General features: G+C 46.2%; 1 protein-coding gene across 7 annotated transcripts in view; it reads right to left on the reverse strand.

Annotated features, from left to right (window-relative positions):
• The window catches only part of PTPRU (protein tyrosine phosphatase receptor type U), a 381,886-nt gene that overhangs the window by 73,282 nt on the left and 283,575 nt on the right, over positions 1-25,029 (reverse strand). For 4 of the 7 annotated variants that reach the window (XM_082231472.1, XM_082231471.1, XM_082231474.1 and 1 more), the window contains exons 15-16: positions 13,388-13,545; positions 4,553-4,743 (exon numbers count right to left, since the gene is read on the reverse strand). In XM_082231472.1, coding sequence (XP_082087598.1) covers positions 4,553-4,743; positions 13,388-13,545 — 349 coding nt within the window. Of the gene's footprint in view, positions 1-4,552; positions 4,744-13,387; positions 13,546-18,078; positions 18,109-25,029 lie in introns of all 7 variants that reach the window. The other 3 variants (XM_082231470.1, XM_082231469.1, XM_082231468.1) reach the window with 1 other exon arrangement.

Here is a 25,029-nt window from a genome sequence, read left to right on the forward strand (position 1 = left end):
CAAGACACCCGCAGACCAACGGGCAAGCGGAGAGGGTCAATGCCATCATGCAGCAGTACCTGAGATGCTATGCCAATCAACAGCCTGCGACGTGGGTGGATTACCTGCCGCTAGCCGAGTTCGCTTACAACAACACGAAGCACGTGTCCACAGGAGTGACACCGTTCTTTGCCAACAATGGGAGGCATCCCAGAACCTTCCCGGGACTGGAGAGAGTGGGGGAAGGAGAACCACAGACGGCGGACGCGTTCGCGTCAGAGCTGCAGGCGGTCCACGATCAACTCAGACGGCAGCTGGAGCTAGCTAAGCACGCCTACAAGGTGCAAGCTGACAAGCACAGGCGGGTTGGCGAAGTGATCCAAGTGGGAGACTGGGTCTGGTTGGCAGCCCACGCAGTGCCGACCAGGTCACTTGCCAAGAAGAAGTTGGGGCACAAGCAGATCGGTCCGTACCAAGTCGAAGCGCAGATCAACCCGGTAGCCTTCCGACTGGCGCTGCCGGAGGGTTCCAGAATGCATCCGGTGTTCCACAGGTCGGTGCTCACTCCCTACAAGGCACCTCACAGGTTCCAGGAGCCAGGGACGGCGCCAAGTCCGCTCCGGGAACTGACGGAGACGCGGGGGGTGAAGCACCAGGACCACATCAACGAGGTCACGGAGATTTTGGACTCCAGATGGGGGGAGGAGGGAGTCGAATACCTCTTAGCCAGAGAGGGCACCCGGGCCAGCGCCAATAGCTGGGTACCAGACTACGCTTTGGAGGAACCCCTGCTCAAGGACGAGTTTCATGCCCTCTTCCCACACAAACCCATGCCAGCGAGCTTCTTCGACGACTGGTTGTTCACACCCACACTTTCTTCCAGCACGTTCCATGGATTCGACTCAGAAGGGGAACCCGCACGGAGCACCCGTTCCCCAGAAGGTTCACCGGCAGGTTCGGCATCAGGCAACTCGTATTGGTGGGACGATCGACCAGAGGAGCAATGGCGCAGGAAGTGGCTGGAGATGCCAGGTCGAGCGACCGACGCAGAGACTGACATGGACGTGTTCGGGGAGGACCTCGGGTTCGAGCACGGCGGTACAGAGATGGAAGAGCAACAAGTCAACGTCGACGACCGCGAGGGGGAAGACTCGGAGGTTTTCAGTTGGCGGCCACCCACGGGGAGCGACCTGTATCCAGCATTCCCTCCCATGATGATGGAGCACCCAGCACCCACACCTGACAGCGGGGAGGGGGGAAGGGGGGGCTTCGAGGGGGGGATGGATGTCAGGGGTTCAGAAGCAGAGACGCAGAGAAGGGTGGAAACAGAGAGCGAGGGGGAGGAAGCCGAAGGGAGAATGAGTGATGATGACGACCCGAGATCTCCAAGCCTAAGCAGTGAGTCAGAGGACTCCCAAAAGGGAGCCCCAGTGAGCAGAGCAAGGGGGGGATCCGGGGGGACACCCCAGGAGGAAGGGAACAGAGGAGATTCAGAGAGCAGCAGCTGGAAGTCGGGACCCACGCTCAAGACTGAGAGCAGCAGGGAGGAAGGCAGCCAGGCATCGGGTTCCGGAGGCCGTCAGCAGGAGGGAGGGCACGAGTCAGGGGTGGTCACGCCCTCCTCAGAGAGCGAGGCAACGGTCAAGAGGAAAGTAGAGAGTTGGGCGCGCGCGCCAAGTTCAAATGCAGCGGAAGCTGGAGCAGTAAGCAGCCCGGAGAGTGAGCCAGGTCCCAAAGCCCGCCGAAAGGAAGCGGAAGGATCAGGGGGGTCAGCGTCAGAGGAGAGTAGAAGGGAGGAGTCCCAGGGGGGCAGAAGGACCCAGAGACGTAGGGAGAGGCGAAGGAGGTGGAGCAAGGCTAGGGTATTAAGCTGGTGTGCAAGAGGCGGGGACTCAGATGGGTCTTCGCCGACCTAGGGCAGAAGGTGTAGAGCTGCACGCTGCAGTTCGGAAATGAAACCTGTAACTCAATAAAGACTCTTTTAAAGTGGACGCTGTGTGGCGTGGTCCTATGTGAGCTGGGACCTGGTAGCAGCTCTGACAGTATGTAACCTGAGGTACCACTGTACAGCATCTGAAGCAGAGGTGAGTAATGTGTGGCAGCACTCAGTCTAATTTCACAGAATTATAAGAGTTGGGAGGGGACCTGAGGGTCATCTAGTCCAACCCCTTGCAATGCATGTGGCCCTAAAATTAATTTCTGCATAAATGGCAAGAGGGATCTCTATCCCAACTCCAGTTACCTGCATGTTGGGGTAGGGAAGTCGAGAGAAATAAAGGGGTGGAGAGAGGCAGAGAAAGAAGTCGTCCCATCCACTCTTGGCTTTGGCCCCATCCACAGTTAGAATGTGGACCCCAACAGATTACCTTTGAAGAAATGCGGCCCTCAGCAGGGGGAAAAACACCTCTGGGCATCTGATCTCAGTTGGTTAGAGTATGGCACTGATAATGCCAACGTTGCAGGTCCGATCCCCATATGGGACAACTGCATATTCCTGATTGCAGGGGGTTGGACTAGATGACCACTAGGGTCCATCCAACTCTACAATGCTATGATTCTATGACTGGCCACTGTGAGAACATGACAATGGATTGATGTGCCTTTGGGCTGATTCAGGAGGCTAGCAAGGCTTTCCTCTTGCAGTGTCTCTGCCCATTTGGGAAAGCTGTATGCAATCCTTAAAGGGGCCATAACTGGTTCAATAGTTGCATGCTCCAGGATGGTGGGAGAACAGGAGAATCTACAGGGGAGTCACCCACAGATCTCAGGATCAAGGGTGAGTCACATCCTCAGAAACCACCCTCTTGACCATTGGGCCCACTCTTGGTCTTGTCTGCTCAATCTGCCAGAGCCTAACTCACCAAGGGTTTGAGATGAAGACAGAGAGAGAGAGAGAGAGAGAGAGAGAGAGAGAGAGAGAGAGATTCTTTTTTTAAATACAGGTGCTAGGAAAACTACAGATGGCAAGTACCATCTTAGAAGAGGCATCTGATTGGCCATTGTGGAAGCATAAAGCTGGACTAGATAGGTATTTGGGTCTGATCCTCAGGAAGATCTACATTTTCAAAAGCCAAGACCCTATGGACCTCACATTTCAGGACCAGAACTGCTAGCTTCCAAACTGCATCCCTCAGGTAGCAGCAGCAGCCATTGTGTCGAGAGGATGCTACATTTACAAACCCTCGAACTGAAGTTTTTACTTTGCTGCCTTAATTGCGAGTTTAATGTCTGCACTGCGCTGATTATGCGGCGTTTATTACTTTTAATTGGCTTAGTGTATAGTTTATTGTTGTTTTGCTTTAAATTACATTGTAAACCACCCTGGAATAAATATTTTGAAGGGGCAATATACATATATATATATATATATATATATATATATATATACACACACACACGCACACACACACACATATATATAGAGATCGAGATCGAGATAGATAGATAGACAGACACACAGATATAGATATATCACTGGTAGGGTGGAAATATATTTTCATCAATGTCTATTTTCATTAAAGGGATTCCCCAAGGGGGCACTTTTAAAGTGGATTCATTCCACTACATCTGTATTCTCCCTCCCTGCAGAAATGACTCATTCCCTCCCGCCCCCCGCCCCCCAGATTATGGAAACTTCTGTTTCCCATGCTTCTTTATTTCCTGTTATTACACAGAGCTACTGTGTGTGTGAGAGAGAGAGAGAGTGTGTGTGTGCGCACACGCACACACGCACACACACACACACACACTTGCAAGCCTCTTGTGCACACATGAAATAACGGCAGCCCCGCTGCTATGAGCAAAAAAGAGAAAGTGGAAGAAAATGATATGTTGCCTTGCTTGTTCCTAATATCCAAGTGCCTTTCAAATGACTGGTTTGGAACATATACAACAGCTTTTCAAGGTGCCCTAATTATTGTGACTAGCTCAGGTTTGTCAAATTCATAATATTGGAGAGGAGTGAGTGTCTCAGACATCCGAAACAATTGAACACGAGACAGTAATATTTTTTGGCAGAGAGAATGGAGGGACCTTCAATAGGCATGTCCCACGGGAAACATAAACCATATTGTTCTGACAGTGTCGCAAAGCAGAGGGGCTGCACATGTTCCATTTTGATATGGCATAAGAGGTGATGTTGTGGTTTAGGGACACAGTGTCCTTTCAGAAAAGAAGAAGAAGAAAGGAGCCGGGAGAAAGAAACTCCCCTTGAATTCCCCAGGCTAAGCCAGCATCTTGGTTACCGTGCCATAGCAACACAGGAATTCCAGAGATCTAGAGCTCAGTTTGGGTGTTCTAATCTCCCTGCCCATCACCCCCCACCTTATTAGAACGGCATAAGGGAGACTGGGGACCAGTGTGCTAGTCCCCAACCTCCTCACTGCCCTCTGTGAACTGTAGGCAAATATCTGGATCAGAGAGGAGTGGGTTATTCTACCCATGTGCAGAATTCTGGAGGGTCAGGGTTCAAAACAGGGATGTTTCTCTCACTTTCTCATTTTCAAGTTCAGTGGGCTTCACATATCACTATCAGGGATTATGAATTTGGTAGAGCCTGGGGCCAAATTCTCACCTCATACTCTTGTTTGAAGCCATAGCCTTCTGCAGTCTTCATCTGGTTGATGTGCTGGAGAAGATCAGCCACTCGGACGGCAGGATGGAGCTGCCCAGTGTGATAAGGGGAGCCTTTGCGCCCACACTGCCGTCGAGGGGAACCCCCTAACAAGCTGCTGGACTCATTGACAACACTGCTGCGCTGGTCACCTGGGAATGATAAGACAAGGTGTGACAGAGAGGTGGGAAAGGGAATCCAGAGAACAACAAGAACCAACACAAGTCCGTCTATAAAGCTATGCAGGTCTGGGTACTGTCAGTGCTGAATGACAACTCCCATCAGCTCTAGCCAGCATGGCCAATGGCAAGGGATGATAGGGGTTGTCATTCAACAATGTCTGGAGGGCTGCAGGTCCACACAGTTGACCTAAATAGTATAATACTTCTACTGCATTCAGATTTTTTGCCACAGACTGCTATGGTCCCACCCACCTACCCTGGGAAGTTGCTCGCACTCCAACTTAGACAAGGGCACAGCCAGATCTTAAAAGCCAGTGGCAAAGATCACAGAAGAGCTGGTCTCCACGCTGGTTCTGAGCCAGAGCATTTCCATGTTCCCCTGAACAGGTATCCCCATAGACTGCGGTTCCCAAACAAGCAACCATCTTCCCCACTGGAACTCCCTGCTCCTCGCCGCTGGATCACTGATGCAAACAACAAGCTAGGAAATAAATTGGGGGGATGAGTTGGAGTGCTAGATAATAATTTAAGCTACTTAGTCTCCAGGGAAAACAAAAACAAAGGTGAGGCTTGAGTGTGATAGCACAGACTGAGAACACAAAGGTTTCATTGGGAACTGCAGAACTTGGAGCAAGTTGCTTGTGTGGGGCTGTCCAAGGTCCTGAAAATCTGACTGTACTTGGTCAATTGCACCACATTCAGATGACCTGCTATGCCCCTAAGGTTCTTTTCTGGGTCTGCAAAATTCAGAAAAGTTCAAATTTTGAAGGACAACCAAGTTCATATCTTGTTTCAGATAATGTGAATTTGGTAGGTTCACCTTTCAATGCGAACTGAATTGAATCCCCCCTCCCCATCCCCACTTGGCGAATTCCACACACACATACAAGCTTATTTTATTTTAACTTGAAACAATGCTGTTAAGGGAAGGACAGGGGGAGTTGTGCTTTATGATTTTCTACAAGGCGCAGCCAATCAGTACTCTGCACAGCCAAACATGGAGTTGGGATTGAAACAAATTCATGATTGTCGCAAGAGACAGCTAATCAGAACTCTGCACAGCCGGCTTCTGCTGGAAAGAGGAAGGGAGAGCTGGTTGCTCGTGAGCATGGTTCAGCTTGGACATTGGTCCAACTATATTAAAAACTGATGGCTTTAAACCAGTGCTGTTCTGCTCATGATGCACATGCTACTGGATAGGTTTTGAAAAGTACTGCTTTAAAGCATGTGAGGACCAGACAACCCTGAATAAATGCTGCTTGCCCAAAGCTGGAAAGATGATAAAGTCCCTACCAGAGTGGACTGGCAGATTAAATTAATCAACTATGCAGAGATGGCAAGAGTGACTGGGAAAATCAAATCAGGAGGATCACAACTTCAACAAATTATGAGAGAAATTTATACTATATTTGACAGACCACTATAAACACTTGAACTCTTTGGCAGGTCTTAAATAACTCTTGTAATGTTACAGAGACTTTCGATACAATGGAGGACTAGAAAATTAGGAGGATTTATAGTATGTAGTTGAAAAGGTTAATTAAGGAACCCATGGAGAGGAGGAGGGAAGTCTAGAGATTTGGAAGAATCTTGTGTAATTTTTATAATTTGTGATTTTGTGTGTGAATGAATTTGTAAAATCAAATAAAAATCATTAAAAAAGAAACAACCCTGAATATACTCCAGCCATTTTGTCTCTTTTCTCCAGTGATCGGTTCAAAACAACTTGTACAAATGTTTGTGTTCGTAAAATATCATTTTTGAAAAGTGGGTTGTTTTTTTGAAAAATAGAAAATTAATGGAGATGTTCACAAATGCAATTTCTTCTCTGGGATCAAGTACTGATCTCTCTGGTAATGGCAGTAATATGATGCTACTGACGTCAATGAGGTCCACTCATCTTGAGTGGAATTAACTCAACATCTCTCTCGACAAGGTAGACCAGGGCTTTTAAACCAATTATATAGCAAAGGGACCTCCCTAGGGATAAAGCTCTCCCTAGGCCACACAAAGACCCTTCCTGGTTCTGTATTCACATTCATTAACCCAAATTAGAATTAGAGAAGGGCAAACTGCCTTCAGCAGTATTCAGAAACAACACAGGAATTATGAGTAGAATTGGAAAACACTGAAAAAAGGGGGGATATTTGCTGAGAGTTCTAAATGTGCAGTTATTGCACATGTGTAGGTGCTTTCCAGTATGCATATATAGCTCAGCAGCAAGATAAGGCACTGTTGTAAACAAGGCAGGGCTTCCCAACTCCAAAATGGTAAGGCTGAGGGTGTTTACACTTACATTGTGCATGCCCTCTTCTTGACGTATATGTGATTATTTTATTTATTTAAACTATTTGCATACTGCTTAACAACCATTGTATTTATGCAGTTTCCAAAATATACAATACAAATAAAAATCTGTTAAAACTCTGAAATCAGACTTCAATCAAAATGTTGGTGGGAATAATAAAAAAGGGGTATTTAGTAGACACCAGAAACTCAGTAGGGAGCTTCCAGTTGTCTGTCCTCAATTGAAAGAAAGTTCTGTATAATTGGGCCCACAGTACTAAATGCATAGCTCCTGGTGGATACAAATCTTTGGTCATTAGGCTTTATTTGAACATGAGCCATAGGCCATTTTGAGAGAGGCAGGCGATGTCGTCATAAAATATGGTATGTATTGTGTACTTTTGTATTCAGAATCCCCCCAAAATCATAAATCCATATTTGGAGCCTGATATTTTTAATCTTCAGTGGCATCACTGTTTAGAATCCTTGTTTTCTCTATTTCCCCTGGAAATTCACTCTCGTTTAAAGTTGGGCAGGGTAGTTAAGCAATGTTCAAGACAGCTAATGTGCACTAAGTAATTCTGGGAATGCATCTTAATGTTGCTAAATTCTCTTGATACTTGCACACCTCCTGTATCCTGAAGTTCTCTTCATCTCACTTAGTGCGCCCCCCCCTCTCTCTCTCTCAGAGCATTATCCTGTATGCTGAGCTCTGCTCAAGTCGCAACTCCCCTGCATGGCAGAGTTCTTGAAGTAGTTGCCCTAACAACATTTCATCATAATAATCCTTTTGGGCTCAATCCTACAGCTCCAGCATCTATTCATCTTCTGGGCAAATGTCACCATATAGCCTCCCTCCTTGCCCTTTTGCTTGCGGTTTCCAGAAGGCAACATGTGCATTTGGTAATTAAAAGCCCACAGAGATGTATCGGGCAAGCATGTAAAGGAAATTGTACGAGAGTGATGTGCACAAGGGGGCTCAGATAGCATGCAGAAACCATTACCGCAACAACAGAAGCCGTGGCAAATGTCTTATTCCCTGGGAAAATTAGCCTTTCCCGATCTCTGGGAAATGAGCCATTCAGAGCTTCCCTGGGGTAGGAACACAGCGTTATGCATGTATCTTAGCTTGCACGTGCTTTCCCAGGCAAACAAATAAATAAATCATGGGCTTTAAACAAACCTAGTTAGGAGTAGTTGTTCGCTGCTGGTTAAAATGCCACAAGCTCCATTTTGAGGGGGAGCAAGGCTGGACAGGGTGTTTTGGGGTTGAAATCCTATACAACATTTACCTGGGAAGGAGCCCCACTGAACTAAATGAGATTTGCTTCTGAGTGGACACATATAATAGAGGTGAAGAAGCTCTGGCCCCCAAAGAGTGCTGGAGTACATCTCCCATCTTCTCTTACCATTGGTCATGCTGGTTGGGACTGGCAGGAATTGGAGTGGAACAACATCTGGAGGGCCACAGGTCCCCCACCACTGGCATAAAGACCTGTGCTACTGCGGGGCACCTTTTCTTGAGTGGCTCCATTTCTCTCCTGCTACTGCTATCACTGCTGATTTTCTTGGCCTCCAGGGCAGTGGTGGGAAAGACACAGCTCTCCTAATATTGTTGGACTCCAACTCCCATCAGTCCCACCCAAGATGGCCAATGGTCAGGAATGATGGGAGTTGTACTCCAGCAGAAATTGGAGGACACAGCCTCCCCATCCTTGCTCTAGGCCCAGTCTGAATGGCCACTCAGAGTAAGGACTTCTTCAGGCCAAATCATTGCTTGTTCTTTCAAATGGGAACAGATGCCAGTCTTCTACAAAGCCCCCAGACAGACTGTGGGCAAATGATCGAATTGGTGTCACCGTGTGCCAAATCTTCATTGCTGCCTTAAAGTCACAACACCAGATTTAGGATGGTGAAGGTGATTCCCCTGCTGAACCTAGGGGGAATGGCTTCAACTGGTCAGCTAAACCAGGTGAGGGCAGCCGATGGGTCTCAAACCCTTGGCAAGTTTGGGACTTCCTCTGCAAGCAAAGACAGGCACTTGAAGATTGAGCGGATGAGACCAACATTGGGTCCAATCGCCCAGAAGGCGGTTTCTGCACATGCTGAAGAGGGAAGTGAGGGGCAGTTGGGGTTCATCAACCTGGGAAGGGAGCCCATCTAGGAGAAGGAAAACTCTGGTCCTAAATCTCTGCTGCCTTGTGGGATATATTCAGGTGGAAAAAAGGAGGGGAAACCCAGCAAAAATCCAGAGTGGAGTCCCTAAGATGGTTGGATGGTGCCTTTTATACTTCCTTCCAGCAACTCCAGCACCCAAGCTGGTGCCAAACATCTTGCTCTGCTTTCCCTTGGACCACATCAATGAGGTTAAGAGGGGGATCTTGTCATCTGGGTAGCCCAGGACCTCCATATACATTGCCCAGGCTTGAGCCCAGGGAAGATTGCTTCAGTCCTGCTAATGCGATGGTTTGACTTCACCCTGGCATTCTTTTGTCTCTCAACACAGGTGCTAACAGCCAATCTACTGAGAAAATCCATAAAAAGCAACTGTACCAGAATGAATTATTGTGAAAATACTGAATATTATTTTTTTCTTTGGGGGGGAGAGCCAAATTTCATCCTTGTTCAGGGCACCATATTACCAAAGTCCACCCCTGATCAGCTGATATCAGGAGCTTCTAAGTTTAATGCTGGTGTGAGAGTCAGGGCAGGTCTCTTGTTTTCTGTGGGTACATGTAGAAAGAGGCTGCAGCCCCCTGGCAATTGCTTTGGAAAACTCCCTTTTCCACAGGGCCTCCCAAGAACAAGGTTAAACCCACTGCCAGTCAAAGCAAGCACCATTCCGTTGCCTTCAATAGATGGAAAGCAATAGCAGCAAATTTGGGCCGAAAGCTCTTTCAGATGCTCGCAGAAGACAAATTGTTCATACAAACTGGTCTTGTTAAGAGCATTCTAAGAAACTGAAATGGTGCAGTAACTAAAATAAAATAATAGTCCTGCAGAGATGTATAAAACAGGGAAACTCTTGCCCTCTGGGCTTCTATTGTCTGTGAGACAATGGTACAAACCATATTAATCTTGTAGTCTGCAGAGGAAAGATGTGAGCAAGGCAGCATCTTGAAATTCCAATAGCAGGTGTTATTAGCATATGGCTGAAACTGGGGCACAGAAAGAATTACTTTACAACTAAATCAGCATAGAAATGCATTCACCGGTGTGAAATTATCAGTCTTGGCCTAACGTGGAGGCTCTGCCGTGTTAACTCTTTAATGTTCACAACAGCTCGGCCGCAATCAGAAATCAACAAAAAAACAGCCCCAGGAAAATACAAGGATATCCATTTTAGTTTGTTAGTTGCTACATTTATATACTGGTTTCCGGCCAGAGCACTTTGCTCTTGGGTGTGTATATAGCTTGTGTCATGCTCACATATGGAGGATGGTGGTTGGCACAGGGACGAGCAGGCTAGCTCCATGCCCCTTGTGCCATTCCTGTCTGCCACAAGGCAAAGGGCAGCTACAGTGAGGGAGCTCCCTGTGCTCCTGAAAGTTTATTGCATAATACAGAACCTTGGAAAATCAGGGTAGACAAAGTGCAGCATGGGTGTGTCTTCAGGTATGTTGCAGCACTGCTAATAAAAGTCACTGCAAGAAGTAGGACATCCTCTCCACTAAGGATCATATTTGCACTGGCTCCCAAGAATCGCAGGGATTGTGACATCATGACCATCCCAATCCCAAAGCTGCAGCTTTGACTGGGGTGGGGGGTGGGGGTTGCATTGCATTAAAGAGCAGATGCTGTGAGGTTGGAAGAAATAGGGCAAACATTCTCAGTATGGTTCCTCAATATGCTTGGCCATGTTCAAGATGGGAACCACAATTCCAGTGCTCTGAATTCCAGTCTCTTGCTGGGAGGTGGTTACTAGGTAGCCAGGTGAGGTTATAACTATGGGTTCAGACCACTAGCAAAATCCATTGATTAGTCTCGGTCTCAATGCAGAGCAGATTTTTGGAGGACAAGATAAGGGAGCCAAAGTGTAGGCTGAGGAACCCATGGCTTTCTAGATTCTCATGGGCATCTGGTTGGCCACTGTGAGAACAGGGCTTTTGGATTGATTCAGCAGGGCTTTTCTTATATCTTTATGTTATTTGATCCTGCCAGACTACAGCTCCCACCATCCTTCACGGGACTGGTAGGAGTTGGGAAGGCCACAAGTTCACCATCCCTGGTTTAGGCAAATCTACAACCGTATGCAAGAGACACGGGTGGCGCTGTGGGTTAAACCACAGAGCCTAGGGCTTGCCGATCAGAAGGTCGGTGGTTCGAATCCCCGCAACGGGGTGAGCTCCCATTGCTCGGTCCCTGCTCCTGCCAACCTAGCAGTTCGAAAGCACGTCAAAGTGCAAGTAGATACCTTCCTCTGGAGGGAAGGTAAACGGTGTTTCCATGCGCTGCTCTGGTTCGCCAGAAGCGGCTTAGTCATGCCGGCCACATGACCCAGAAGCTGTACGCCGGCTCCCTCAGCCAATAAAGCGAGATGAGCGCCGCAACCCCAGAGTCGGCCATGACTGGACCTAATGGTCATGGGTCCCTTTACCTTTACCTTTACAACCGTATGCAAGCTAGCAACGACTCAGAATCCGACTGCAATGGGAACTGAAGGGAACCATAAAGATCCTCTTCTCTGAACCATGCCAAAGCATTTCAAATAAGATTACTGCCTGTGATTTTTAAACATTCAGTCACGGTCAAATCAAACAAATGGAAATCAGGTGGGTCAGAGGCAAACCAGCACCAAGCACATTCAAAGGACAGAGAGCATGTAGCTCTATTTTTAGCAAAGATGTGCCCATTGAAAGTTGCATCAGAAAAAGAATAAAATTGCAGCAGTGGCTGTTCTTAATCCCATTAGGCCAATCCATTATTTGACCCCAAGACTGTAAAGCAAGACGTTGGAATACAGTTGTCTGGTTAGAGCACTTTGAAACCTGTACTTCTGTGGATTCGTTTTGAGAACTAAACACTGCCATTCAAGCCCAGTCTGAAACCTACAAACAATCCACACCACAAATGCTTTAACATAACGCCTTCAAACAACAAACACTCATTTTCTTAGTGTTTATGCTTTGGCAGAAAATGACTATAGGGGAAGTAAATGTCTGTTGTATAAGCATTCGTGTTTTCTTCCTTCCAGCCCCACAGCATTTTGGGAATATAATTCTGGAACTTCCACTGGTTCCAGACAGAAACCAAAATCCAGAGGTGGCTAGGAGGGCTTGCCTGGAATCTCAAAGCACTTACAGCCTGCCTTGGAGTACTTGACTGTGAAGGTTAAATCATGATACCGTGGGGCATTGTGTGTTTAGGATGATGTATCCTGTGGCAAAGTCCAGAGCATGAAGCCACAGAGCTTCAGGGCGATAGAATCTTCTATAACAAAATGAAACTCACTTGGTGCCTTCAGGCACACCTCGAAACCATAATTTGGAGGACTGCAAATGAGCCAGGGGCTTAAACACTTCCTCCTATTCTGGGAATATCCCAGAGGGGGACACGTACCCACATGACTCATGTGGCTATAGCCCCTGTGTTGCAGATACTCTCTCTCCCGTCATCTCTCTTATTTTAAATAAACTCAGAATGGGTTTGCTACAGCCTTAAATAGGTCAGAGGGAGCCTGAATAAGAAGATGTCCCTGATGAGACAAAGGTCCTCCACTTCTTCCTACTCAACATCAGATTAATTACCTACCCTTTACTTTAAAAAAAAAGACACAGGGCAGGTTTCAACATAGAAAACAGTTTCGAAACAACCACACAAACATGTGCATGTGTAACCACCCAGTGATCTTTGGATGAAGAGCGGTACAACTCATAATTTCCAACCAGATACACCTGGCTGGGCAACAACAAGACTGTCCTTCAGTCACCCTGCACGTATCAGTTATGGGATGCATGCAACATGACACTCTCTCTTCCTCTTCAGAGTTTGTTGAATAACAGTGGACTTTCCAAAATGGTGGGAAGGGACACCACACCCCCTTGCTGGGATTCAGCCAAGGGGAATCAAGTGTCCCCTTTCTCCCCCACCCTGTACGATGTGGCTGCCCCTGTGTGGTTACATGGTCCAACATCCCACAGAAGCCAAACAAGATACCTCTCTACTGCATCTGTGAACTGCTTGCAGCAAGGTACTATGGGCAGAAACGTTGGCTGCAGTCTAAGCAAAACCAATGTTGTTATTGAGCACCAGTCCCATTGGTCTATGTGGTTCAAGCACAGAGCGTAAAAGCCAAGTCACTCCCTGTAGCTGCTTGCCTGGAACTTACCTCTGTTACTGTAGTTGTGTGTGTCCATGAAGGACAGACCCAGCCTCTCATCTTCCTGCAGGGTACTTTGGTCCGTGAAGCTTCGATCAATTGCACTCATCATGTGTGTCTTCTCATTGCGGTAGTTGATCGTCGCTTTGGCCATGTTCACTGGTTTCCTGGCACAAAATCACAAAGAAGGAAAGCAGGCACACATCAGACAAAGGGGTCCACTCTGGGGCTTCCCAATAGGTACATTTTTCAAACTTCTACAGGTAGGAGGATGAAGAGAGGCTCATGAACATTGGTTGCAGGGGAAGCTTCTTACGTTGTCATGGGCAGGCATCACACAGCAATCGAGGCATCAAGCTCCCCGGTTGCTCAGGTATTGCATCCATGTAATTAGAACCAAGCCCAAATCTCTCCTGATAAATGTTTTGATATTTGTCTCCCCACCCCCCAGTCCCACTAGAAAAAGGCCACCTAGCAGAATTGCTGCAAGTATTCTCCACCGTGTGTGTGTGTGTGTGAGAGAGACAGAGAGCTGCCATGTTCACCACAACACACACCCCCATGCTAGTTTTGGGGTCAGTAGCAGTGGGCAGAGTGGGGGACAGCCATAGCTGTCAATGTTTCCCTTTTTTTTAAGGGAAATTCCCTTATTCTGAATAGGATTCCTCACAAGAAAAGGGAAATGTTGACAGCTAAGGAGAGAGCTGTGACATGAGCATGTTGCATGGCATATGCACATTGCATATGCATGATAGCCACAGAATTTTGAAGGGGAACCACCCACCCCCCCTCCTTGAAAAAAATGGGTGGGTGGGTGGATTGGCCGCCCTCCTGATTGTGCCCCTGCCTGCAGCTGCACTGCCACCATGATGCAGCGGCAATGGTGCAGCTGATGCAGTAGGGAGGGCACAGGCAAAACCCCAGTGGGGCTGGCAGCAGTGCCATTGCAGCAGCGGGGGTTGGACCTGCTGCCTGATGCAAATGGCTTCACCTTATTGATGGGCTGCCCATGATGAGAGCCCATGATGCATTTGGGTTGGATTAGAGAGAGACTTCATCTGATCTGGCAAGTTAGTTCTAGGAGCTGTATCCAACATTAGGGTCTAACTTATGCTTGTTAATTTCAGTGGCTCTACTCTGAATAGAACTTAGTTGGCTATGGCCCTAAGCCCTTCTTTAAAAATGTTAGAAAGCTAAGTTTTAAATTTTTATACACACAAACAAACAAACAAACAAACAAACACATCCCTCTGCATATTTTCACCCCCCTTAAGTTCCACCACTACAAAATTTCTGGCTCCTGCCCTGCTTCTCATCCTAAGCAGCCAGTATGTGGGACCACTCAAAAATGTTTCTGTTCCACAGAAAATGAAGCTATTTTGAGATTATTAGATAGTCAGGCTTACACTATCCATCCTCCAGCAGATCCATATGCCATTATTCTCCTTGGTGTAGATCGATTAAAAGTGAAAGCTCCCCCATGGAATATGCTGGCTGAGACCCTACCTGCCTGCAGACTCTCTTGCCAGAGTGGTGCATGCTCTGGTTATCTCCTGCTTGGACTACTGCAATGCGCTCTACATGGGGCTACCTTTGAAGATGACTCAGGAACTACAACTAATCCAGACTGGTGACTGAGAGTGGCCGCCGAGACCATATAGCACCAGTCCTAAAGGATCCCAGTGTGTTTCTGAGCACAATTCAAAGTGTTGGTGCTGACCTTTAAAGAGACATCTGAAGGCAGCCCTGTATTGGGAAGTTTTTGATGTTTGATGTTTTATTATGTTTTTATATTCTGCTGGAAGCCACCCAGAGTGGTTGGAGAAACCTAGCCAGATGGGTGAGGTGCAATAATAAATTTATTAGTAGTAGTAGTAGTATATTGACAGTGGCCTTTCTTAAATAGATAACTTCTAATGAAGTGTCACCCCCCTCTCTGCTCTTAACTGGCATTTTAGCACAACTCCAATGAACAAGAATGTGGGTCTGAAGCTCCTTCCCCAATTTCTTTTCAACATCTCTCCTAGGCAGTGCAGGAAAATTGCTGCAATGCCCACTTATACTCCCATGGCCCTTTTAAATACACTTAGCCCACAGACACCTCCTTGCAAAACAAAGCAGAATCTGTGGCACTGTCTATCCTTGTGATGCTCCACTTACGCCTGATCGATACTATTGATCAGTCCCCCGATGTGATTTTAAGTGTAGGACTTTTAACATCAGGCAAGTTGCTCAGCTCTGTACCAACACAGAGACAATGCCTCATCATTTGCCTTTCATTGCTCCTAACAATAATAGCACTCCCAAGGAGGGCTTCCAGTTCTGAGGAGGCATTTCAGACTGAAGATGCCAAGGTGAAAGTCAAAACACTGTGGTAGATCCTAAGAAAAGGCATCTGGAGATTCATGGCAAGGGTAGGAGAAACTTCCCCAGTCCTTTCCTGTTTTGGCTTCCTGGTTCTCTCTCTCCACTCTTCATTCTATACTTCATGAATTCTGGTTTAGCCTTGATAATTCCTAAAATTAAATTCTGCACCTTTCATTTTGTTTATTTGGATCTTTGCTACCCCCTCCTTGTTACCAGTGTGAAACCCAGAAGAAGAAGAAGAAATAGAAGGAGGAGGAGGAGGAGGAGGAGGAGGAGAGCAATCATAGTATTCACGTTTGTGAGAGAAGAAGAAAACTGGCAGAAACTCATGCAGAAGAAAAAGTGTCTTCCACTTGCACTAAAGCTATTTGGATACAAACGATGCACTTCTGTTCTTTGGTTTCATGATAATCAATTCTAGAATCATAGAACTGGGGGTGAGCTCAAAGGTCATCTAGATGTAGGAAATCTGAAGATACAGCATGCCTGATGGGTAGCCAGCCAGCTTCTGCTTATAAATGGAGAGATGAAAAATTGAAACGGACCTTTCAAGGTGATCTGCTACACTGCTGTGAACAACCTGTGCCACACGGTGTTCTTCTTAACACTTAACCAAATCCCTTTCCTTATAATCTGATTTTGTGGTCCACCGTACTGAGCAGCTTTAAAAAGCAGTTTAGAAATACTGTAAGCAAATAAATGAGAGGAATGAATCTAGTTCTGTGCACCTTGCTTTTAACTTCTTATTTACAAAACTTCTAGGCCACAGATTTCAAAAGCTCCTTCCAAAACTGGGACACATTTCTATACCGGTTAAATCATTGTCTAGAGCAGGAATTCCCAAACGGCTTTGAAATGGTTCCACTGTATAAAAAATGCATTGCTATTAATTTCTATTTATTAAACTTTATGCAATATATTAACCATCTATAGAAATAAGAATACAATTTTAAATAACCCATTTCTATTCAGAAGAAAATTGAAATAAAACGTAGTACTCTTAATTCTTCTAGCACTGCATCATTATGTCCCTGGGACTGGTCTGGTGTGAAAAGCATCTTAACATGGTCTTAAATTAGGAATTAATAAGAAAACAGAAATCTATAAGCATGTGTGTTTACTAACAAGAGATTTGTTCATTTCTGTGCAAGCTAGAAAAGGCTTCACTATCAGAAGGAAATATTCAGCAGGAACAAAGCCCGCTGTTTCTTTGATTCCCTGAAAGGAGAGGCAAGTCCTTGGAAACTTATCTGGCTTGGAATAAAATTCAGGTTGGAAAAGAATAGCAGGCTTCTCACCACCATCACCCGTCCTTGCCTGCCCTCACTGCCAGCACCTCAAAGGACCTTTGCCTTTCTTTTCCCTGGCAAAAAGCAGCACTGGGAGCAGCAGAAGTATCAGGGGTGTACAACTGGGAGAGAGGAGGAATGGTGTCCATAATGGCTGGGGCTGGTTGGAGTTGGAGACCAACGGTATCTAGAGAGCCACAGGTTCCCCATCCCTGCAGTAGTGGCCCAAGGGACCAGGGGAGACATTGTTCCCTTGAGGGCTTATGTGCTTGCTTTAGACTGGCTTGAAAAATAACTCCTTCTGCTTTTGGAAATCCGAGGTAGTCCAAGGCAACCTTGCGACAGTTCACCAATATCTAGCTTAGGGGTGGGGAATGTCAGGCGTGGCCCCCCCGAATCCAGCCCTTTAGTCCTGTCTGTCTGGCCCTTGGGACTCTCCTCAAACCACTCCTCTTCCCAAGCCACACCCCTCATCTACCCTGCTTTGTTCCACTCTCCTTGGGTATTTCTGTCTGTCTGTCTACAATGTGCCCTTGAACTCTAGATTCTGAGAATGCCTCTTGCTTGCCTGGGTGGAGCAGGTAAAAACAACCCTGATGTACAAAAGGAAAATCTATATTTGCTGCTCCATCCACTTTTGCCTCTGGCCCCAGCTAACCCCAACATGTGACACTGTTCCCCCAAATGAGGTTGCCTATGGGGCTGAAGAATATTACCCACTCCTAATCTCCATGAGATGAATCCAACATAAGCAGTTGCAGAGGTTTAATTTCCAGATGGGCAAAAACCATTAAATGAAACATGGTGGAAGCTGGGTGAGTTGTATATATAGCCTCTCCAAAAGGCATTCCAGGTCTTGATCCCCTCCAGCGTCAAACCCCTTCCCCACCTCCCTCCGGAGTCTGTACATTTTATTTCAGCAGCCATTTCCCCCCACCCCTGAAGCCCCCCAAAATGGTACTTTAACATTTATGTGACAAGGAAAGGGAACCAACTGGGAGCAGCGAGCAGCGGAGCGAGCGCAAGTGAATGAGAATTACTTACGGGTAATAGGAATAGGAATAGTAGTTCCTCCTGGCAAGCGTGCAAACAAAGAGAAACAGCAGAGATTGCATAAGCAGCTTTTCTCAGCAAATAATGAAGGAGAAGATGGGATATTTGGAGCCTAAAATGACAACAGACCAGAGACTGAGCCATTGTCCATGCAAAGGGAGGGGGGAAGGGAGCTGGAGACAGAGGGGGGGGAAGGAAGGAGGAAGGAAGTGCAGGGAGACAGAGAAAGCAATCAGCTGGAAATGGGAAGCAGTTTTCGGACATGCTTGCTGCTGCCCTGAGGGCAAGCAAGGTCACCTGCCAAAAAGGTTTAGAGAGGGCAAAGACGCCAAGTAACTCGCTTCCCCACACCTGCAAACACACATACTTCGCAAACAGCACATCTAATTCCAGGTGCCCTTGAAACTGTATGCTGGTAACTGAGGAACAGATAATCTGGACTGCTGCAGATTTAGTGCTTGGGATTACGATTTAGGGTAGTTCCTTTGCTACAAATTTGATCTCATCAGGTTGAAAGCAGAACACTTGTTTTGTTGAGCAGCTATGGTGCTACCCATAACAGAGGTATATCGCCACCCCATCCCATCATGTTCCACCCTTGATTTTCTAAGACACTACCCTGTGTCTCATTCTGAACTTCACAAGGCTTTGTGATTCTAATTCTGGCAAATTTAATGTGCTCCCTGGATGCTAATGCTGCAGATATAAAAACAAGAGACCTCTTTATTTCTCCGAGCAATGCAAAGGCTGGATCAGGGGTCCCCAACCTTTTGGGACTTGGGGAGGGGGCACTTTTGGACATCTAAGGAAGTGTCACAGGAACTACAAAATAATCATTTCATGCATGAAAAACTGGGGATGCTCAGAACCCCTGTCTCCCCCAAAGCAGAGACACCTATACCCCAGTGAATAAAACACAAACAAAAAAGCAGGCAATAGCCACCCCCTCAAATAAGAAAACACCACCAACTTCCAACTTAATTTTTTAAAAAAATCATTAAAAATTGGGATTGCCAAAATGGTGTGTGACATTATTATGGTGATCATGGGTGCCAGATGGAGAATCCCAGGGCTACCTGAAGCCTTCAATTAAAGACAGAGACTTATATTTTATTCTTTGTTGGGGGGGGGTAGCTTTTGAAGGGCCACTGCAAACATAGATTCAATTTGCTTCATTATAGTTTTAATGCTGTTATTAGTTGTCTTGATGTTTCTGAGGGCCAGATATATTAATGGTATATTTATCAGCCTTCAGAGCTCAGATGTTTTGGACTACATCTACCTCAGCCCCAGCCATGCTGCCCAGGGCTGATGGGATTTGTAGTCCAAAAGATCTGAAATACACACTGCTGGCGAAGGCCAATACATATCCTAGCCAGCAGACTCAATCTTCTGCTTCTCACAGCCAATGTGTTTTCTAATATGCTTCCTAACAGTTCCATTCTTCCTGTCACAGCTAAACCTGCAGGGAGGCAACAGGTATTGCTCATCAGTCTGGGAAGAAGCATCCTTTAGTCCCAGCCAGAAATAGCTCCGCAAATCCTTCCTTATCATATCTGCTAATAAGCTGGAGGCCTGATGTTTCCCAGGCAATTTCTTTGCTTCCATTAGCTTCCCATGGTCAACTTTGCCACATGAGAGGTATAGCAAAACATTGCACAATTGTCTTCCTGAGTCCAGCACAGCCTCCAGCAATGGGGCTCCTGGACTTTTTTATAGAGTTGTGTACAAGGGACAATATGCTTGCAACAAAAAAGATGCAGGCTCCAGGGTGCTTATTTAGTGTTCCAGCCAGCCAGTCATGCCCTCTCACATGATATTCCATTCCATTTTCTCAACTCCCCTCAAAAGCACAGCAATCTGTGGCTTGAGGTTTCTCTGAGGAACCCAGTATCTCCCCCATGTTTCTCATGGGGACCTGTTGTCACTCACCACCCAAGATCACTATTAGAGGGCATAATTTCTGCAGGTGCAGCTTATGGTCACCTCCTTGTGTTACAGAGGAAGGAAAAGCTGTAACAAGCTGAAATGCTCCACATTAAAGCCACGGCATCCTGGCCTCAGTTCCCAGACTGAATTTTAAAGCAGTGATGTCCAATATCATTTCACATCTTTACGTTTCAAATGCCCTGTTTTAGACTACCTGCAGAAGCACTGAGAACTAGAGGCCAAAGGGACTCTTAGCAGAGTGAGGTGCTAAGATCCCATAGCAGCAGAGTAAATTGCACCATTTCATACTGCAGGTGGAACAATACTGTTTTTCAAATGCTCCCCCACATATATAAAACCCTGGAAGCAAAAACTTAGCTCAGCAATGAATGAACTTAGCGAGAACTTGCAGGACCATCCTACAATGTGATCTCAACACGCAATCTACCTCTTTGAACTGCAGACTGAGATCACATTGTTGAATCTATTCTAACACCTCAGGAATCCTAAGAATCTACTCTCACAGCCTTCATCAACCCTTCCATCATCCCTGGCCACTGGCCCATGTTGCCTAGAGCTGATGGGTGTTGTAGTCCAAAGCATCTGGCGGGCACAAAGTTGGGGAAGGCTGTACATTACTACCTCACTCCCATGTTATTCCTTTGCATTGTGTAGACCAGGTATCAGCGCCCAGCAGCCCACTGACAGTTGTTAGGGCCCAACCACCATGGCAGAGTTCACCAGAGCTGAAACCTGCTTTGTCTCTCTCATTTTCTCATTCCCCCAGTCATGGTCTTATCTGGATGCAGCGGATGGGTCTGGGAAGCAGGCTTGGTGAAGAAATATGATGCAAATGGAAACAGGAGCAACAATTGCCTGTGTTCACTTATTTGTCCCATGTCTGGAACAGCAATCAATCCAGCAAATGCTGTAAGTATTCACTGCAGTTGTTGCTTTCACTCCCCAAATAATTGTTAAATCCCCCTCATTTTGCATTGTGGTTCCTTCGTACCGAAATGAATGGGATAGAATAAAGTAGGGATGGCATAAATTACAAAATGAATTACACTACTTAAGTGATATAATTTTACTGCAATGGACAATGGTGGAAAATGTAGTTTGGGGCAGAAAGTGAACTGTAGTGGAATGGAAACAGTTCTGCATGCAGGGCCAAATGGAAAATGATGCCTTCTTTGATCCCAAACAGGAAGCCATGTACCATCTTGCATTTCCCGCAATGGCCTGCAGTGTCTGTCACACCATCGCTCCTGTGGGAAAGTGAAAGTAGCAAGCATCTTCCGGGACCCAGCCAGCACTACCAAGCCCACAGTTTGGAGGTGGGAGGGGACCAAACAGGAAGATCACGAAGGTGTTCCTTGCTGAGGGGCCATCACACCTGGTGCCAACCCTGAAACCAGCCCAATAACACACCAAATACGGAATTGTCAGGAAGGAAAGAGACACCACTTTGGGTATCAGACCATTCCTTTAGCACAAACAGCAGCCATCTGTTGTTTATTTACACTCTGAATCCAAGGAGCAGCTGACCATGGATTTGCAAGGAACTCCAACTGAAATGATTTAATCAACTGCGACATTTAAAATGGGATCAGCCAAACACCTTGATTCAAGCGAAGAGATGGATGTCTGAATGGATTCTTAACCTGTTGAGGAAAGGCTGTAACAGACAAAGTAACACTGACAGCAGATCTGCTCAGTGCAGAGACTAAGGAATGTGAATAAGGGCTCTACAGGAGTGTCTTTAATATTTTGAGGAAATCTACCCAATCTAAGAATCTCCCAGGAGTCTTTTTAAAGGCTTGATTCCCTCCCACCAACCACCTGCATTTTAATCCTTTATGAAGCTGATAATTGAAGAAATAAACCATTTCCAATTTCTCCAGAACACACAGTCAGAGTTCTCCTCTTCACAAGACACAAGACTTTGTAATCTCCAAAAACCCAGGTGGCCATAGCTCAGTGGTAGAGTATCTGCTTTGCATACAGAAGGTCCCAAGTTCAATTCCCACTATCTCCAAGTAGGGTTGTGACTGTCCCCTGTCTGAAACCTGCTGATGTAGTGTAGACCGTAAGAACCCAAAGTGGTAGGCTCCACAAGTTGTTGGGCTTCAACTCCCATTATCCTGACCATTGGCCATGCTGGCAGAGCTGATGGGAACTTTAGTCCAACAACATTTGGAGGTTGCCCAGTTGACTGTCCCTGGGCTGAGCTAGATGGACAAATGTTCCGACTCAAATAACTCAATATAAGCCACAAGCTTGCTAGCAAATCTGGTTCCCAAAATGAAAGCAACTATTAAAAACAGCACAGATAAAATAATGAACTGGTAGCTAGCTTCTTAAATTATGCAGCATGGTGGGGTGATTTGCTAGGAAGTAGAGGCAGCAGTGAAGACAGCTTGCCCCCTATCTCTGTAATGGTCAGGGGAAACCCTAGCAATGTAACAATAAATAAATAAAAAGGGAGCCCTGTAATGCAGGGCTTATAACACTGCAGTCTGTTCTGACTGCCTGAATCTGTGAGTTTTATACTGCTCAATGGGTTTCACCGAAAAGCTGAGGTAGGAATCCCTTGGATCCACAGATCCTGCCACTCTTTCTATTATTATCCACATATGTCTTTTCAATTGTTGTTGGGTGTTTTTTGTTGTTGTTTTTTGAGGGGGGAGTTGCATGCAGAATGAAAGATCAAGAGTGATGTGTTGCGTCCCTAATAATAATAATAATAATAATAATAATATAAATAAATAATACCCCCACCCCACCCTCCCCAGCCAAAATCGGGCTCAGGGCAGCCAACACCAGATATAAAAACAATTAATTAAAATACAACTTAAAAACAAGATTAAGTACAACATTAAAATGCAGCCTCATTTCAGTAGAAACTCAAATCAAAAACTTTTTGGGGATGAAAACATCAAATCTTCACCAAGGCCAACTATCCAGACTGGTCCTACGTGGACTAGAAAAAAGCCAGGGAAGCCCCCAAATAGGAGTTCCATCACAGAAGGAAAAAGGAAAAAGGAAAGAGGGGGAGGGGATCAAGTTGATTCCAAGCCAAAGGCCACTCTTATGACTGGCATAGGGAAGGTCAGCACTGCCGTCTGTTAGGTTCCCTCCTCCATTGGTGGATCCTAATGATAGGTTCACCCAACAATGGCAGCATTGGCTGACTCTTTTCATTTCCAACCATCATCCTGATGAGTGCTGTTCATGGGCATTGGTGGGAAGTTTAAGTGGCTGCCCACCTCTGCTGCCATTAGATAGACCTATGACTGGGCAGGTACCAGCACCAGTAAGCTCTGCCAAGTAATTGTGGCCCCAGTAACTGCCTAAAGGCACTGAGCACTGATACCTAGCTTGTCCCTAATTGTGTTGTATCTGATCTGTGTCATTCAACCTTGGTTCCTCAGGCACTGCTGGACGACAACCCCCATCATCCTCAGCCAGCTTAACCAAAGGTGAGGGATGATGGGAGCTGTAGACCAAGAGCATTTTGGAAACCAAAGTTGGAGAACACTGTATTCAGCTGTGTACACACTACCAGTTACTCTGGCCCCAGTGCATACCCACTGCTGTTGTTTGAATCCATGTGCACGGGAGGTTAGCCACAATCCATATCCTGTAGTTTGTTCGCTTTTTTAGAAAGACTGCCATTTAATAAGTTTTCCCCCACCCTCAAGCCAGCATCTACCTGAATTGAAAACGTAAGGCACATTCACTTCGCCATTAAGCTGAGGTATGTACATTTGAGACAGCCATTGTGTATACGCACAGATGACAACTTTATGAATAGCAGTCATGTGGGGAGACCCAAGGTGCAGGGAGACCCAAGACATGACACACATTGGGAGTGGCAGGCGAAAAAGATGCACTATGCAGAATTAGCCAAGCTGACCGGCAAGATTCAGGACCAGGACGACCAGAGAGTCATAGAAAGTTGGAGTAAATTTATGGTTTATTTAAAGGATAATTGTAAACTTTAAAAACAGTGGCAGGACTGAAATAAATCCTACAATGTAATAAATAAGAGATTTAGTATTTAAAATAAGTGATTTAAAGAAACATGGGATACCTGTTGAAGGGAAGGAGGGAAGTCATAAGCTCAGCAGAGCTAGAAGTATAGATGTGATTTGATGTATGGTATGAAACTGTGTTGAGAAAATAATAAAAATTTATTGGGGGGAGGGAGACATGACACACATTGGATGAAGACTCACTCTCTGGCATGTACTGCAGTGTGCAAATGCAACTTGAATAGCAGCAGCAGGGAAACTGTGCTTTAAGCCGCTAATGTGTGCATAGCCTTACATAACTAATATTAAAAAGAAATCCTAAAATGAACTGAAGCTCTCCTCGGTTGATATGAGGGCCCCTCAATTGATATGAGGACCCCTACGGAGCTGGCATTTCATGTCTGCCAAGACGCTGCGTGAGCTGGCACGGCACAGAGCCCAGGTGAAAGAAGACAGACCTCCCTCCTCTTGCCCCTCCCTGTCGCACAAGGTTAAACAAATCCACTTCAGACACTGAATTCTTTAAGCTCAACGCTGCTTGGCATGTCATCCTTTGCAGAGCCATTTACGTTACAGTCAAATAGCGGCACGGTTCTGGAATCTGAAAGATGGGCGCAAAAAAATGCTTAACAAGTTGGCAGAACATCCCAGCACATTAACAGGACTTGATTGTTCTTTGCCAGGATAAATTAAATGACATCCAGGATTTGTGCCCTTCTGTAAGAGTGTAAAGACTGTAATCTGACTGCAGCATTAGTCAGAAGCCACCTTCAGCACCAACTACCAACACATACCGTATTTTTTGCCCTATAGGAAACACTTTTTCCCCTGCAAAAATGAAGGGGAAATCTGGGTGCGTCCTATGGGGCGAATGCAGGCTTTCGCTGAAGCCTGGAGAGCGAGAGGGGTCGGTGCGCACCGACCCCTCTCGCTCTCCAGGCTTCAGGAAGCTCTGCGCAACCCTCGGGAGACCGGC

Source organism: Podarcis vaucheri (assembly GCF_965113315.1).
Source record: "Podarcis vaucheri genome assembly, chromosome: 7".
NCBI classification, from domain to species: Eukaryota; Metazoa; Chordata; class Lepidosauria; order Squamata; family Lacertidae; genus Podarcis; species Podarcis vaucheri.